The sequence below is a fragment of the Gymnogyps californianus genome, chromosome 2 (genome assembly GCF_018139145.2).
Source record: "Gymnogyps californianus isolate 813 chromosome 2, ASM1813914v2, whole genome shotgun sequence".
In the NCBI taxonomy this organism is placed as follows: Eukaryota; Metazoa; Chordata; class Aves; order Accipitriformes; family Cathartidae; genus Gymnogyps; species Gymnogyps californianus.
In genome coordinates, this window is record NC_059472.1 from 145,668,905 (window position 1) to 145,682,926 (window position 14,022).

The 14,022-nt window shown below is 38.5% G+C and overlaps 1 protein-coding gene across 1 annotated transcript in view; it reads left to right on the forward strand.

The window, feature by feature from the left end:
* The first annotated feature begins 685 nt into the window (after positions 1-685).
* The window catches only part of LOC127029899 (macrophage mannose receptor 1-like), a 33,601-nt gene continuing 20,264 nt past the window's right edge, over positions 686-14,022 (forward strand). The window contains exons 1-10 of the mRNA XM_050915712.1: positions 686-755; positions 3,084-3,482; positions 4,323-4,496; positions 6,810-6,968; positions 7,776-7,889; positions 10,189-10,335; positions 11,240-11,422; positions 11,971-12,128; positions 12,537-12,647; positions 13,786-13,901. Of these exons, the coding sequence (XP_050771669.1) occupies positions 686-755; positions 3,084-3,482; positions 4,323-4,496; positions 6,810-6,968; positions 7,776-7,889; positions 10,189-10,335; positions 11,240-11,422; positions 11,971-12,128; positions 12,537-12,647; positions 13,786-13,901 (1,631 nt within the window). The remainder of the gene's footprint in view (positions 756-3,083; positions 3,483-4,322; positions 4,497-6,809; positions 6,969-7,775; positions 7,890-10,188; positions 10,336-11,239; positions 11,423-11,970; positions 12,129-12,536; positions 12,648-13,785; positions 13,902-14,022) is intronic.

A 14,022-nucleotide genomic window follows, 5' to 3' on the forward strand; every position in this document is an offset into this window, starting at 1 on the left:
GACAGAACGATTTGTAAAGATTTGGCTAATTTGTATTGGTTCTCCTGAGATAAATTCACACGAAATAACAGCGCAGTAGTTATACCAGTTGATAAATTGGAGAACATAAAAGCCAGGTATATACATAGTGCCCAGTTTATCAAGTTACCAAGCAAAATTAAATTGTCCCATCTGGGTTAATTTTTCACACTGAAATAGTTGACATTGCTTGGTGCATCAAATTAAATGAATATATCTTTTGTAGCAGTGAAGACCTATCTGGCCAAGAAATTTGCATATATTTTTTTCTGAGTTTCCCAGGTATGTAGGTATGAGATTTAAAGTACATCCATTTAAAGTGCACTCCCTGCTTCTTTGTCTTTGAGGGTCACGACTTTACAATCCCAGAGCAGAACCAAGAAATTTAAAAATAATTCAGCAGAATGATGTTGAACTGTTCAAACTTTGCCACTTGCATTCGAATAGATGGAAACTTCACTTTCAGATGCAATGTCTGAATTTTGTAATTATTTATAGATTTCAAAATACCACATGTGACAGGATATTTCCTTATTTAGAGCCCAGAGTTTTCTCTTTCAACTAAAACTCTCCAAAACTGAGAAGGAGCCAGTGCCAACTGGTTCCTTAAGGACTTCTACTGCAGCAATTAATTTCAGCTCATCTCTTTGTGAATAAGAAGAAAGAAATGAAACACTTGACTTTTTCTACAGTCTTAGTTTTCCTCTCTTTTGTTCATACTGCTTTTCAGACACTCGGTGAGTCTTTGTTTTTTATCCCCTGCAAAAGTGGATGTGAAAGTGGGCATTTTTGTTGTCTTGCTTGTTTCTCAGGCTCTTTAAGATTTTCACCCAGCTTGACTACCCTGCATTTCATATTCATCCTAACTGGAGTCCACAGAAGTTTAAAAAAGATGCAGATACAGAGATGTTGGTTCACTTTTAAAGAGAGAGGAAGAGTCAAGATGGGGTAAAGCTGGGAATCAGAAGTCAGGACAGAGTCATGAATGTGGATAAAGATTTCCTTTTGGATACAACTTAATTATTGGTTATGTCTGCTCTGTGAAGTAGATGGACTTCACAGTGTGTTCCATACTCCTTGTCTGTATATGTGACTGAGTTACGAAAAATGAAAAAGAGAAAGGAATTAAACAGGGTGCTCTATGTGTATCTCCTAGCTTAAGGATGAGGTTTTGTGGGATGAGATGGAGCTTGTGGATTGATGTGAGATGTAATACTGTGGCTGAGAAGATGCCAGTGAAAAAAATATTAAAAAGATCAGAGTCAAGAACAGTACTGGAATAACCACTATGGCTTTCAGAGTAAGGATGAGAGGCGTAGTTAAGGCTCTGAAGTTGACCAAGGACAGATCACAGCTCCCTTTAAATGTAAGGATGGTGATAAGGTTCAAGGACATTTTTCCTTTATCCTTCAATTCATTAGACTTGTGGAGGAGTGGGGTACAATTCATAGCTTCCGAAAGCAGACACTCTGCCATGTGAGCTGTGCCAGCACTAGCCTGTGCAAAAAGGGGATCTCCCCTCTGTTCTGCGAGCTGGGACGCAAACACACGATAGCCCAAGCACGAACCTCACAGTTTCCAGTGAGAACTCCTATTATTAGACACAAAAATACTACGAGGGGCAATAGCTGAAACTTAGGGCACTACACTAAGCACTTATTTAATTAGCAGTAAGAATTAAAAGACTTAATAAGATTTAAAACTTTCTGTCTAAACAGACAAGGGAAAAAGAAACTAGATCTTAGCTCCAAATTTAGATTTGAAGAAGTGAAACTTCCATAGATTACGAAACTGGTCAAAGTAATACAGGGCCTTCTTGGGAGAGCTCAAGCATTAAATACAGATATCCTAACAAGAACTATTCTTCCTGTCATAGGTTCCCAGAATTTCCCAGACACTTTCTGCTCTGTTCACTACTCAACATCGGCCATGCCCTAACATCCTACCCTTGTCCTACAAATTTACTTTAGTGTTTGGAAGGGTATCTCGCTGTCCCTTATGTGGTTATTCTCTCAGATGGATACAGGGGTGATGCCACAGCTGCATCTGCTGCAAAGCCTTGCTCTCCTGTCCCATAGGTCCTAGAATATTCCCTGTAGTCCAAATTTCACTCCCTCATGACCCAAAGCCAGTGGGAGCTGTACGCTATTTGACGTTTTGAAAAGCAGGCAGCTGTGTTCACAGACCGATGCCTAGCACTGAACGAGCTGCTTTACACGTCGGCAGTACAACTGCAGTACTGGGCAGCCCTTCCCATCAGGATCTACTCGTCTTGATGGATTACTAAATTAGGCTGCCTATAATCCTTTGGGAGTGTTAGCTAGCTTGTTCAGCATTCACATATTGTCTTTCTATGACAATGCACAGGCACACAGGCACACACCTATATTATCTTTACCTCTGTATACTGCCTGGTGTTGGGTCTTCTGAGAATGTTTGCGATTTGATTGTGTGAATGATGTTGACTTCCTATGACAGACGTACTAATGAGAGGATACTGGAACAAGGCAAGATAACAAGTCACTGTTGCACAGTTTTTCATCCTAAAAAAAACCCCAAACCATAAAAGAACATGCCAATTACAGAAGGAGCAAGAGTCACAGAAGGCTCACTCACTAACTGTATTAAGCACAAATGCAACCCTGTGGAGATGTATGTAACATGAGCTAAATCTATAGTGCATGAAGTGATGGCAAACTTCCAAATCTTCAGTAAGGTCTCTTTTGGAAATCTTGAAAGAAATGTGTATTTCAGGAGGGATTTAGAAAAATAAAATCCACTATATTCATGAAAATTCTATTATAGTGATATTTTTGAAGCTGTCATAATGTATTTTGTGCTCTTATTCCTCTGTATTTTATTTACATGAGCTGCACATATTTTTCCTTCCCAGAAGGAAACAAAAGTCTTGAAAATGCTGTTTGATCTTTGCAAAAGTGACTCAGATTTACAGTCTCCTGACATGACTCAGATAACCACAGAATCAACAGCACATCTTTCCTCACAAGCTCCCCTCACCATGTGCTCACCATAAATACATTAATTTTGATTATTTTGTTTTACAGACAATGAAATATTTTTAATATACAATGAGGATACTAAGCTCTGTTTAATTGCTCAGAGTTCTTATGCAGTCACAACAGCTGCTTGTAAGAAAAACACTGAGTTACAAAAATTCAGGTGGGTGTCTGATCACCAGGTGATGAGCATGGCATTTGCACAATGTTTGGGAGTGCACTCCAAACAAAACCAGGCTAAAATTTCTTTGTACCCATGCAACAAGAAAAGTGAATTCCAGAAATGGGAGTGCAGAAATGCGACCTTGGCAATCCAAGGGGAAGATTTATTTCTCAGTGCTGGCAAAAGAAAAGAAGACAATATCGTGCTGAACACAGGATCAGTGACGATGAATAAATGGAAGATCTATGGAACCATGGATGATTTGTGTTCTCAAGGCCATGAAGGTAAAGTTTAAAGGTTAATCTTGATGGTATATTGAACCTGCTTGTTTGCTATCACGGATAGCATCCTTTGATTTCTGCTCCCCTTAGTCTAACATCAGCTGTTCCCCCTGAGGCAATGGTGGACTGGAGGATGATTAGTTCACATATTCAGGCCTGTATTCCTCCGTCCTGGAGATGCACAGCTGCTTAGCTTCAGACAGAATGCAGTATGTGCAAAAAATGTGCATTTTTTTTCTTTACTTTTAAAGCAAAGGTGTATCTAGGTTATTTTTAATTGTTAGCTTTAATCAAAGCACTTTATTTAACTGTATACTAGTACTAGTGAAATTGTATTAGTATTGTTGGATGAAAGGCAAAAATCTTTACGTTTAATATGCCAATATTAAATGTAAGGAAATAATACCATGCACACTACCATTCCGTTGTTCTATGAGATTTCAGATGCCAAAAATCCCGCAACATTTAACAATTAAATCAATGATTTATTTTTAATGAATGATGTGAAGTTAAGCTACATGATAAACAAATAATGCTATTTTTAGAAAATTATATTTAAATATATGAGACAAAAATCACTACAGTTGTTTCATAGTTGGCTACAGTATGAAACTGCTCTATTTCCAGCTGTTACAGCTGGTGATATCATAAGCAAATGGTAAATTGCAAGACCTACACAGAACTTGCTTGGAAGACACTGCTGGTGACAGTAGGTCCCCAGTTACAGTGGTGTAACACTTCTAACACTTTCTCCACATAGCCTTATGGAGAGTACACGTACGTAGAGAATTGGGTCCCCCAGATTCCCATACGTATATTATAATTTCTCTTTTGCTCCCTCAGATCTGTTTACACTGTTAGGAAATGCCAACGGAGCTCCGTGTGCCTTCCCCTTCCAGCTGAGCGGTAAATTGTACGCCGGGTGCACGGCTGCCGGCAGGTCAGACGGCTTGCTCTGGTGTGCAACAACTCCCGACTTTGACGCAGACCATTTGTATGGGTTCTGTCCAACTGGCAGTAAGTCCCAAATGCTGACATAGATGCTATAATACAACACTGTTAGGTAAATAAATCAATGCTGAGATGCTGTTAATAATATGGAAGGGAAAAACCTTGTAATGACTTTCTTTTACTCAAAAATGTCTCTGTCATGCCATAACATTCCTTACAGAAGAAACAAAAATGTTTCCTATGAGTCTACAGTCAGGCTGAAAGTTGCCTGGGTGTGTCCATCAGTAGCTAACACCCAGGAAAAGACCAGTATGCTTTAAATATGACTGCATTCAGCATAAAATCATCTGAAAATTGAGACACTACTCACAGCCTAATTCTCCTTGCCTCATTGCTATTTGTGGTTACAGTAGTATAACCTTTTCTACCCATGCAAATCCCTGTTCTGTATAACAAGATTGGTTGACAGTCCATGGGAGGATGTAGTTTGTTTTCTGAAAGACATAAAATCAGAAGATTGGCTCAAAGGTCTTACTGAAACAGCAGCATCGTCAGCCTCTCCTTTGCAATGTTTCAGATTACATTACAAGATAATGTTATATGAACATATAAATGTATATGCATCTGAGTGCAGGATGAAGGACACCAAAATACGGTGTTAATGAAGATATAAAAAATGCTGCCTCAGACCTAATTTTTCAGTGCTATACCACGGACTCACTATTTGTCATTTTGATAGGAGTATTGCACTGGGAAACCAGGTTCAACTCATTATCAACCACCAACTACCACCACCATTTTCACTGATATTACTGAAAATTATTTCCTGGTGCAATATTGCATGCAGTAGCTTGAAAAAACCCAGAACATCCTCATGATATAAACTAGCAAACATGAAGTATTTGGCATTGTAGAATTGTTGGGACACTATCACTAACACCTGAGTCTACAATTCAAAAAGAACGTTAAAAATCTGAAGTGAATCAGCCATAAAGAAACACGATAAAAAATAGAAAACATTTCTTCTAATGAATTGTTCAAGAAATTCAGTATCTTTTCCTCAACAAAACAGAAAGTTAGGGGAAGTTGTAATCACAGCTTATTAACACTTGCCCAGGGAACAGTTTTGCTAACAGTGAGCTCTCAGAAGACAATTTCTAAATTCCAATTACCTAAAACACATGCAGACTAGAAATAAGGAATACATTTTAAAAAATCATAGAATCATAGAATCATTTATGTTGGAAAAGACCCTTAAGATCATCGAGTCCAACCATAAACATAACATTGCCAAGTCCCACTAAACCATGTCCCTACGTGCCACATCTACATGTCTTTTAAATACCTCCAGGGACGGTGACTCAACCACTTCCCTGGGCAGCCTCTTCCAATGCTTGACAACCCTTTCAGTGAAGAATTTTTTCCTAATATCCATTCTAAACCTCCCCTGGCACAACTTGAGGCCATTTCCTCCTGTCCTATCACTTGTTACTTGGGAGAAGAGACTGACACCCACCTCGCTACAACCTCCTTTCAGGTAGTTGTAGAGAAGGATAAGGTCTTCCCTGAGCCTCCTTTTCTCCAGGCTAAATAACTCCAGTTCCCTCAGCCGCTTCTCATAAGACTTGTTCTCTAGACCCTTCACCAGCTTCGTTGCTGTTCTTTGGACACGCACCAGGACCTCAACGTCTTTCTTGCAGTGAGGAGCCCAAAACTGAACACAGTATTCAAGGTGCAGCCTCACCAGTGCCAAGTACAGGGGGACGATCACTTGCCTAGTCCTGCTGGCCACACTATTTCTGGTACAAGCCAGGATGCTATTGGCCTTCTTGGCCACCTGGGCACATGGGTGGCTCATATTCAGCCAGCTGTCGACCAACACCCCCATGTCCTTTTCCACCAGGCAGCTTTCTAGCCACTCTTTCCCAAGCCTGTAGCATTGCAAATGTAATTGATGATGGCATAGTTTGAAAAGCAAACTTTCCATCATTAGAAATGTTTGCATTTCAGTTGTATTTCAGCCAAAAATCAATTTGAGCATAGCCTACGAGCTGCTGAACAGGTTTTCTGAGTAGATAAGGTGCAGTTTTGCTTTACTCATCTCTTTACACCATTTTTTTTTTCACCTGGAGATTACCAGATTTGACAAGGGAAACTGAAAATAAAGGATAAAAGGCCTATCTCTGCTAATGTCAATGGTAAACCCTCGTTTACTTAACAAAGAGCAAGCTAACGGAAGAGTATGGGTTTTGGGGGTCTGAGCCTTATTTGCTCCAGAATCTCATTTCACAAGTAAGCTTGCAGTTAAATTTTCTCATAACATTTTGTGTAAGATCTTTATAACAAACTGCAATACTAAATCTCCTTTCTCTCACACAGACAATGACAGATTTTGGAGTACAGATCCTTTGACAGGAACCTACTACCAGATAAACTACCAGTCAGCCCTCACATGGCACCAAGCAAGGAAGAGCTGCCAGCAGCAGAACGCAGAATTACTAAGTGTCACAGAGATACATGAACAAATGTATCTAAGAGGTGAACTAATAAGCAAGACTCAGTAAAAAGAGTGTCAAAAAGGTTTTTTTGACTGATTACAAATGTTTCTGTGCTTTAGTCACCTTACAATGAATAGGTGATGTAAAAATGGTATATGTACTGCTAGAGAAATAGCACAATTACTGCAAATTAAGCTTTTTATAGGTGGAACTTTTTTAAGTTGTGGAATTGCCATTTGAAATTATTTCTATTACTATTATTGAAGTTAAGAATTTCCAGCTAATTAAGCAAAAGTTGGCTCAAGCTCAGAAAACACCAGAAAGGTCCCAGAAAGGGACCTTACAAGAAGGAATGTCATTATAGGAGGCAGTCATTATATGACTCCTGCGTTAAGCAATCAGTATTCTTCACATATATCTAATGAAATAGATTTTTGGAAATACAATACAAATTTTATACAAAACACTATTAAAAATCTAAAGACTTTCTGGATTTACACATAGACTCTATAGAGCGAAGGCCCTGTATCAATTGCATCACAATCAAGCAAACTTGTAACATAAATATTAACAATAGCAATTCAGTGTTTCAGTTCTCAAAGCTTATTGCTTACATATAACTGTAGAATAGCATTAAATTCAGATAAACTAATATGCAAAATAGTCTTTTGCCATTCTCTACTCTTTATCTACAGAATAAACTGTCTGAGTTTATTATCAGTAAACATGGAGTCTGTACTGAACTTAGAAATCTCTAGGCAGACATTTATTATCTTCCTCCAAACTTCGAAAATGCAGAGCATTTCCTAACAAATCTCATTAGAATTCAACTCTTTTGGTTACCTAGATTTGATTGACAGCAAGAGATCCTCTCTCTGGATTGGGCTTAACAGTCTGAATCTCAACAGTGGCTGGCAGTGGAGCGGTGACATTCCCTTCAGATACTTTAACTGGGCACCAGGTAGTAATCATTTTTTTAACTGTTTTTGGAATTAATATTTCCCACCAGTACGATGAATGCATATTAATTACAGTCCTGTAGTATTCCCCAGGAACACGAGGAAATGGAGTTGAAAGGCTTATGAGACATGTGAGACTAAAAGGCTGAGAATGATGCTTTTCTTCACTGGATATATCACAAGGAGTTTCAAGCAGAAGAGCTAAATAAACTCATCTCCTATCAGTAGCAGATAAAGTGAAAGCACTAGTTGAGCTGCAGCATATTAGGAATGCCTTCAAGTCAGTTGAAACCTCTGTGTCTCTTCAACTCTCACAAGGGTTATCAGACCCTGCATCCTGCAAGGACTCAGCTGTCAGTGACCACCAGTCTTTCAAAGCCTTCCCCTTCACTTTTTATGCTTTTCCTCTTTTCTTCTCTCCTCTTTAACATTCAAGAGAGACTGTAAATAGAGTTCACAGCATTGGCAGTTTATCTTTGAAAGTCACTTAATGATTGTCATGGCAACAGCTGGTTGCAGCAAATGCTGAATGTTTGCTTGCTGAACAAATGCATGCATATTCCATCTTTTGGCCTTCCCCAAGTCTCAAAGGTGCCACCTCTTTTCATCTGGCACAGAGGATGAAGGGAAAGCCCAGAGCTGCTGAGTCTGGTAGAGGGTTTTCTATCTTCTGCTGAGCTGGTCAAATTCCTCAAGCCTTGCAGAGAAGAGGAACAGTTGGCTCTCAGGTCAAGCAGCCCACACCCTTGAGTTCCTGTATCCCCACATGATGGTTATTATGATGAGTTAATCTACATATTTCCAGTTTACTGCAAATTTATTATAAGTTGTATCTTTTGGGGGGAGGGGGAAAAAAAAAAAGTCATTGCACTGTGGATCTCTGAGAAGAGGAAAACACTGCCCATTCCCCAAGGACAGTGGTCCTGGAGAACCTCCTGGAGGGCTGGTTGCAGCGGCAGGCAGGGGAGAGACACACAGCAAGTGTGAGGGCATGTGAGGAGGCTCGGCTTGCAGCAAGGAGCAAATCTGCAGCCAAGTTGCCGAAGGGACGTGCAGAAAGGACCTTCCCAAAGGGCCTGAGTGGAACTTTTTTGTTCCAGCACACCACTGAAAGCTGCTGGACCAGAACCTGACATAGAAAGGAAAGACTCCCCTGCAAGGACATTGTGGAAATGAGGAAATTCGTTTTCACATGTGATTTGGTATGCCTCATCCAAAAGATGTGCCTTGTATTTTATTTTAGGAATTCCATATTATTTTTGTGCTCTGCTAAACACAACTCTGGAAACTAGAAGCCATCTAACATGCTCCCATAAAGAGGAAGCCTACCCTGTCAGGCTTTGTCCAATCTAGGTTCCCACCACTCCCTACTGAACTGCCAGACAACATATCTCACAGATCGGTGGCATTTTGCTTTTGTCTCATATTTTTAACAAATAATATTCATTTACTGAGCTTGGTTTAGTTCCACAATGCAGAGCTAGAAGTCTAATTTTCAGGTTTTGAAATTTCTTTTTATTGTTAGCAGCTGATGGTTCTTACTCTGAAGAACACTGTTCTCTCTTCACATCTGTAAAATTCCTTGTCTGAACATGAACTATGTTAAGATGCCACCTTACTGTGTTCCTGTCCAAAAATACTAGCTCAAACTATGTTCTCTGATTTCATGAATGTAACTGAGTGTTTTAAGCTCATTACTTAGTCCTATTAGCATAACTGGGTCCTGACAACAAATTGTGTATAAAACTAGATGTTTCACGAGCTGTGAAACTATGAACTTTGATTTCCTACAGTCTGTGTACAGCATCGCAACTGTAGCAGGACCAGGTACCCCTTCAACGTCTGGACTCTTCAGTCCAGCATCTACTGACTGGGCAACAATATAATTTATTCTGCAAGTGGTTGTGATCTACATATTCCTTAATGGATGTATGTTGACCCCTATGCACAGGCTGATTAAACAGGTGGCGGGGGCAAGGAAAGGACTTGCTACAGCCTTTCCATCAGTGCAGGCTCAAAGTTTAGTCTCTCTTCTGTGCAAGCCAACAATTTTCACAAAACTTATAGGAATGTCTTATTTTTGAGACCGCTATTCTGCAATGAAATATGGCAGAAAGTGTGAATTATGCAACAAGCATCTGCAGAAATGTTTTGATGGGTACTTTTAAATTACATTTCCTTATCTCCAGTAGAAAAATAACTGTAGCAATGAAGTCAGGAGTCCATAATTGACACATGGAAAGGCTGGAAGTAAATTGTTCTGTGCTACAAAAAAATCATTTGTTTTTTTATTTTATAAAGGAAGCCCTGAGCCTGAGCCTGAGAAACTCTGTGCAGTGCTAAATCCCAGAAGAGATGCTAAATGGGAAAACCAGCCATGTGAGCTGAAAGTTGGCTATATTTGTAAACAGGAAAACTCCACACTGGATCCTTTCATTCTTCCATCAGGTATGTCAAGCAAATAAAAACCCTTTGATAAAGACAAAATTTGTGTCACTAAAATGAAATTTCAGGGCTAAAGAAAATAAAAAAAAAAGATTGTCATTTGTTCTTCTGCTTTGATGAGTGGCACAGAACAAAGCATACTGTTATTTCTTTAACCAAATGTATTTAAATACTGGAAATGTTCCCGGAACCCAGTAAGTACACAAGCAATTTTTATTTCATGTTATTATTCTCAATTCCAGAGGCACTGGTCTAAGCCATACACTGTCACAAAAGCATCATGGACTGCATGGACGTGAAAATAAAGTTAGAGATGCCTCACCCTTCCTGCAGTGCATTCTAATGAAAACACCAAGGCTTATCACTGAAGGCTTGGAAAGATGGCACCAATAGGCTCAAACCACCTTCTCAGTGGCATTGCCTGTAACCTAGAAAGATGGCAAAAAAGAGCAAGTTCTTTCAGACGGCTTTTCTCTGATTTATTTAATGAGACTTAGTATGGAAAGCCATGTGTGCAGAGAATTGTTTGTGCTGCAGTAATAATGCCTTTCTGAAATATGCAAAACATAATTGGGTGGTGTATATTGTGTGAAAACACTATACATGGAATTCCAAAATATGCCTCTGTCCAAAAGTGACTATTTCACACTAGTGAAGCCCAGTAACCACTGGCTCCATTATTTTCCTCTTTTGTTTAAATGCAGTATGTTTTCTGTGAAAGTACAGTGTGCAACAGCAAACAGACTAAAATGTTTTATATGTATGAGGAATGACTAGAAGTACTGCTTATTTTTAATCACTCCATTTTCATTCTAATTAGTTAATTAACTGATTTCAAATGTAATTGCAGTTATTCTAGACTTCAGTTTGCACTGTTTAAAAACTTAAAATATCTATTGATTTTGAGGGGATGCAGAGCCTGTTAAATGCCCAGAAGGATGGCTGCCCTATGGAGATCACTGTTTCATGGTTCATAGAGACCCCAGAGTATGGAGAGAAGCCCTAATTTCCTGCAATGAGAGCAATGGCAATCTGGCCAGTATCCACAACCCCGAGGAGCATGACTTCATACTGTCTCAGCTTGGCTACAGTGAGTATTTCTACAGGGTAGTGTTTGGTACAAATGGAGAATTATATTATTAGAAATCTTACAGGATATTTAAAAAAATTTCTTATTTGTTTGATATGAATATTTATAGGGAAGCTCACAGATATATAGGTTAAAAAACCCCAAACACCAAAAAACCACAAGAGGAATCATTAGTGCTCTCTTCATTTTCTTTTTCATTCTTTTCATTTTGATTTTCATTTGTTTTTCACTGCATGAAATCACTTGAAGGAAATAACACCCCTAGTTACTGCAGTATTTGGGCTGATTATCTGCCTCAGACACCTTGTAGCTGTAGATACAGTAATGGACTTTTACTGATAAAGCTGAGGAATCTCATTTCCTGCTGGTATCTCACTTTTTAACTTCTTGAAAGAAGAATGTGAATTAGATCTTAAAATAAACTCCACTGCCATTTAATCTAGATGAATTTGTATTGTAACATGGCAATTTCAGCTCATCTCCATAAAATCTTGCTCCTATGGACTGTTTCAACTTGGGTACTAACACAGGTGAATTTCTGTTCTTAGAAGCTGTGGATGAGCTGTGGATTGGTCTGAATGACCTCAACACTCAGATGTACTTTGAGTGGAGTGATGGGACTCCTGTGACATATACCAAATGGTTGCCTGGAGAACCAACCCATGCGATCAATGGGCAAGAAGATTGTGTCATTATGGCAGGAGAGGTAGAATCATCCCACATTTGTGTAGCACTATACTATTTGATTTTTGTTTCTATTTCTAGGGTTTTTTTGAATGCAACTTAGAAAGAAATCAGGGAATGGTATCTTTATTCACTCAGAAAGATGGTTGTTCCAAATTAAATTTAAAATTAAATTAGAGATAACTAGATATATGTTCATATCTAATTGTGAGTGTACATTATATGCCAAGCAAACCTTAATAGTCTGCCCATGACACTTAGTTAGCTTAACACAACCTCACAATGAAGCACAAATACTTGGAATTCATTAAAAAGTACAGATCTTTACTCTCCCATTGAAAAAATATTAAAAAAAAAAAAAAAGAATAACATTTCTAAAGGAAACAGGTTCTGCCTCACTATTTTTCACCTCTTCCCAAACTGCATCTAGGATGGATACTGGGCAGACAGTGCCTGTGATAGAAAGTTAGGTTACGTCTGCAGAAGAGACCCACTGCAAGGAGTTTCTGGGACAGCAAAGACTGATCCTGCCTGCCTGAAGGTAAGAAGAAAGTGTAACCAAGAAACTGGTTAGCAAAAATCCATTGTTTTCACAAGCTCCACTTGACATTGAAACAATCTCTTTTTTTTTTCCCTGACAAGTATGATTGTACATCAAATCCAGGGTGATAATTTTCACTACATTCCCGTATTTAAAATACAGTTATTTTTAAATTTTTTTAGTCAATATGAGTCAGGCCCATTATCTCTCAGAACTGTCTGTGAAAGAGGCTAAAGCCATTACTGTGGTTTTCTGCATATTTGTTATATTGTTCTGCAACCATCTGTGGTTACCTAAGACGTAGTAGAGACTGGGAACCATTTCTGGACTCTGTGACATGATGCAAGATGATGACAAATCTTACTATTGAAGCCAAATCAAAACTATCAAATTGCTTTTATGAGTGAATTTGTTTTGAACAGGTTATTGTATCCTACTGCTTTTTTTTTCTTCTCTTTTTCCCTCTTTTTACTTTCCTATTTACTACTGTTCTATATTTAGTAACATTTCCCACAACCCCATATGGGGAACAGAGCTGAGACTCATTGTGCTAGATGGAACTAGGCAGCAGCCAAATACTGAACACAGATTTTATTTACCTTTCTTGGGTGCAGCAAGCAAATCTTGAGCTGGTATAGAAGGGAAAAGTGACTTGGAATTCAGCTGTAATTTTGAGCATTTTGCTTTTCAACAGTTTTACGCTACCTCTTCAGTCAGACTTTTTAGGTGAGCTGATGAGTTCAATCAATTAATTAGTCTAGTTACTGTTCTTTTAGCCTAGAAACATCAGGAAACTTGAGTCAGCACCACACTATAACACAGACTACTCTCTTCAGTTCTGAACAAGGAAGTATTTTATTCACCCGCTTCTGAATACACTCTCCATTCTGTGTGCCTCTGACTTTTTTATCAGTTATAATTTATCAGTTACTAATTGTCAAAAAAGGGGGACTCGTATGCATTAAATCTCTTCTTTCTGGATGTTTACTAAGCTTAATTTCCATTAGTCTGCTGGAATTCTAATGAATACATTATTGCATTAGGTTATATTAAAAATACGTTAAGAGTATACACTGAAGTTCAAGCACCATAACATACACTCTTTTTACTGCAAGAATATTTCACATGTTCTTGACAGGGCTGGGAAAGACATGGTTTTTACTGCTACCTGGTTGGACATACCTCTGTAACGTTTTCAGAAGCAAAGAAAACCTGTGAAAGGAGCAGTGGTTATTTAACAAGTATAGGAGACAGGTAGGAAAAGAGTTTAAAAACTGTATATCTGATGCAATAATATTGGAATTTTATAAAATAGTTGAGAACATTTTGGAAAAAAAAATGAAACTAGAAAAACAGAATTTTTCTATTCTTTTCT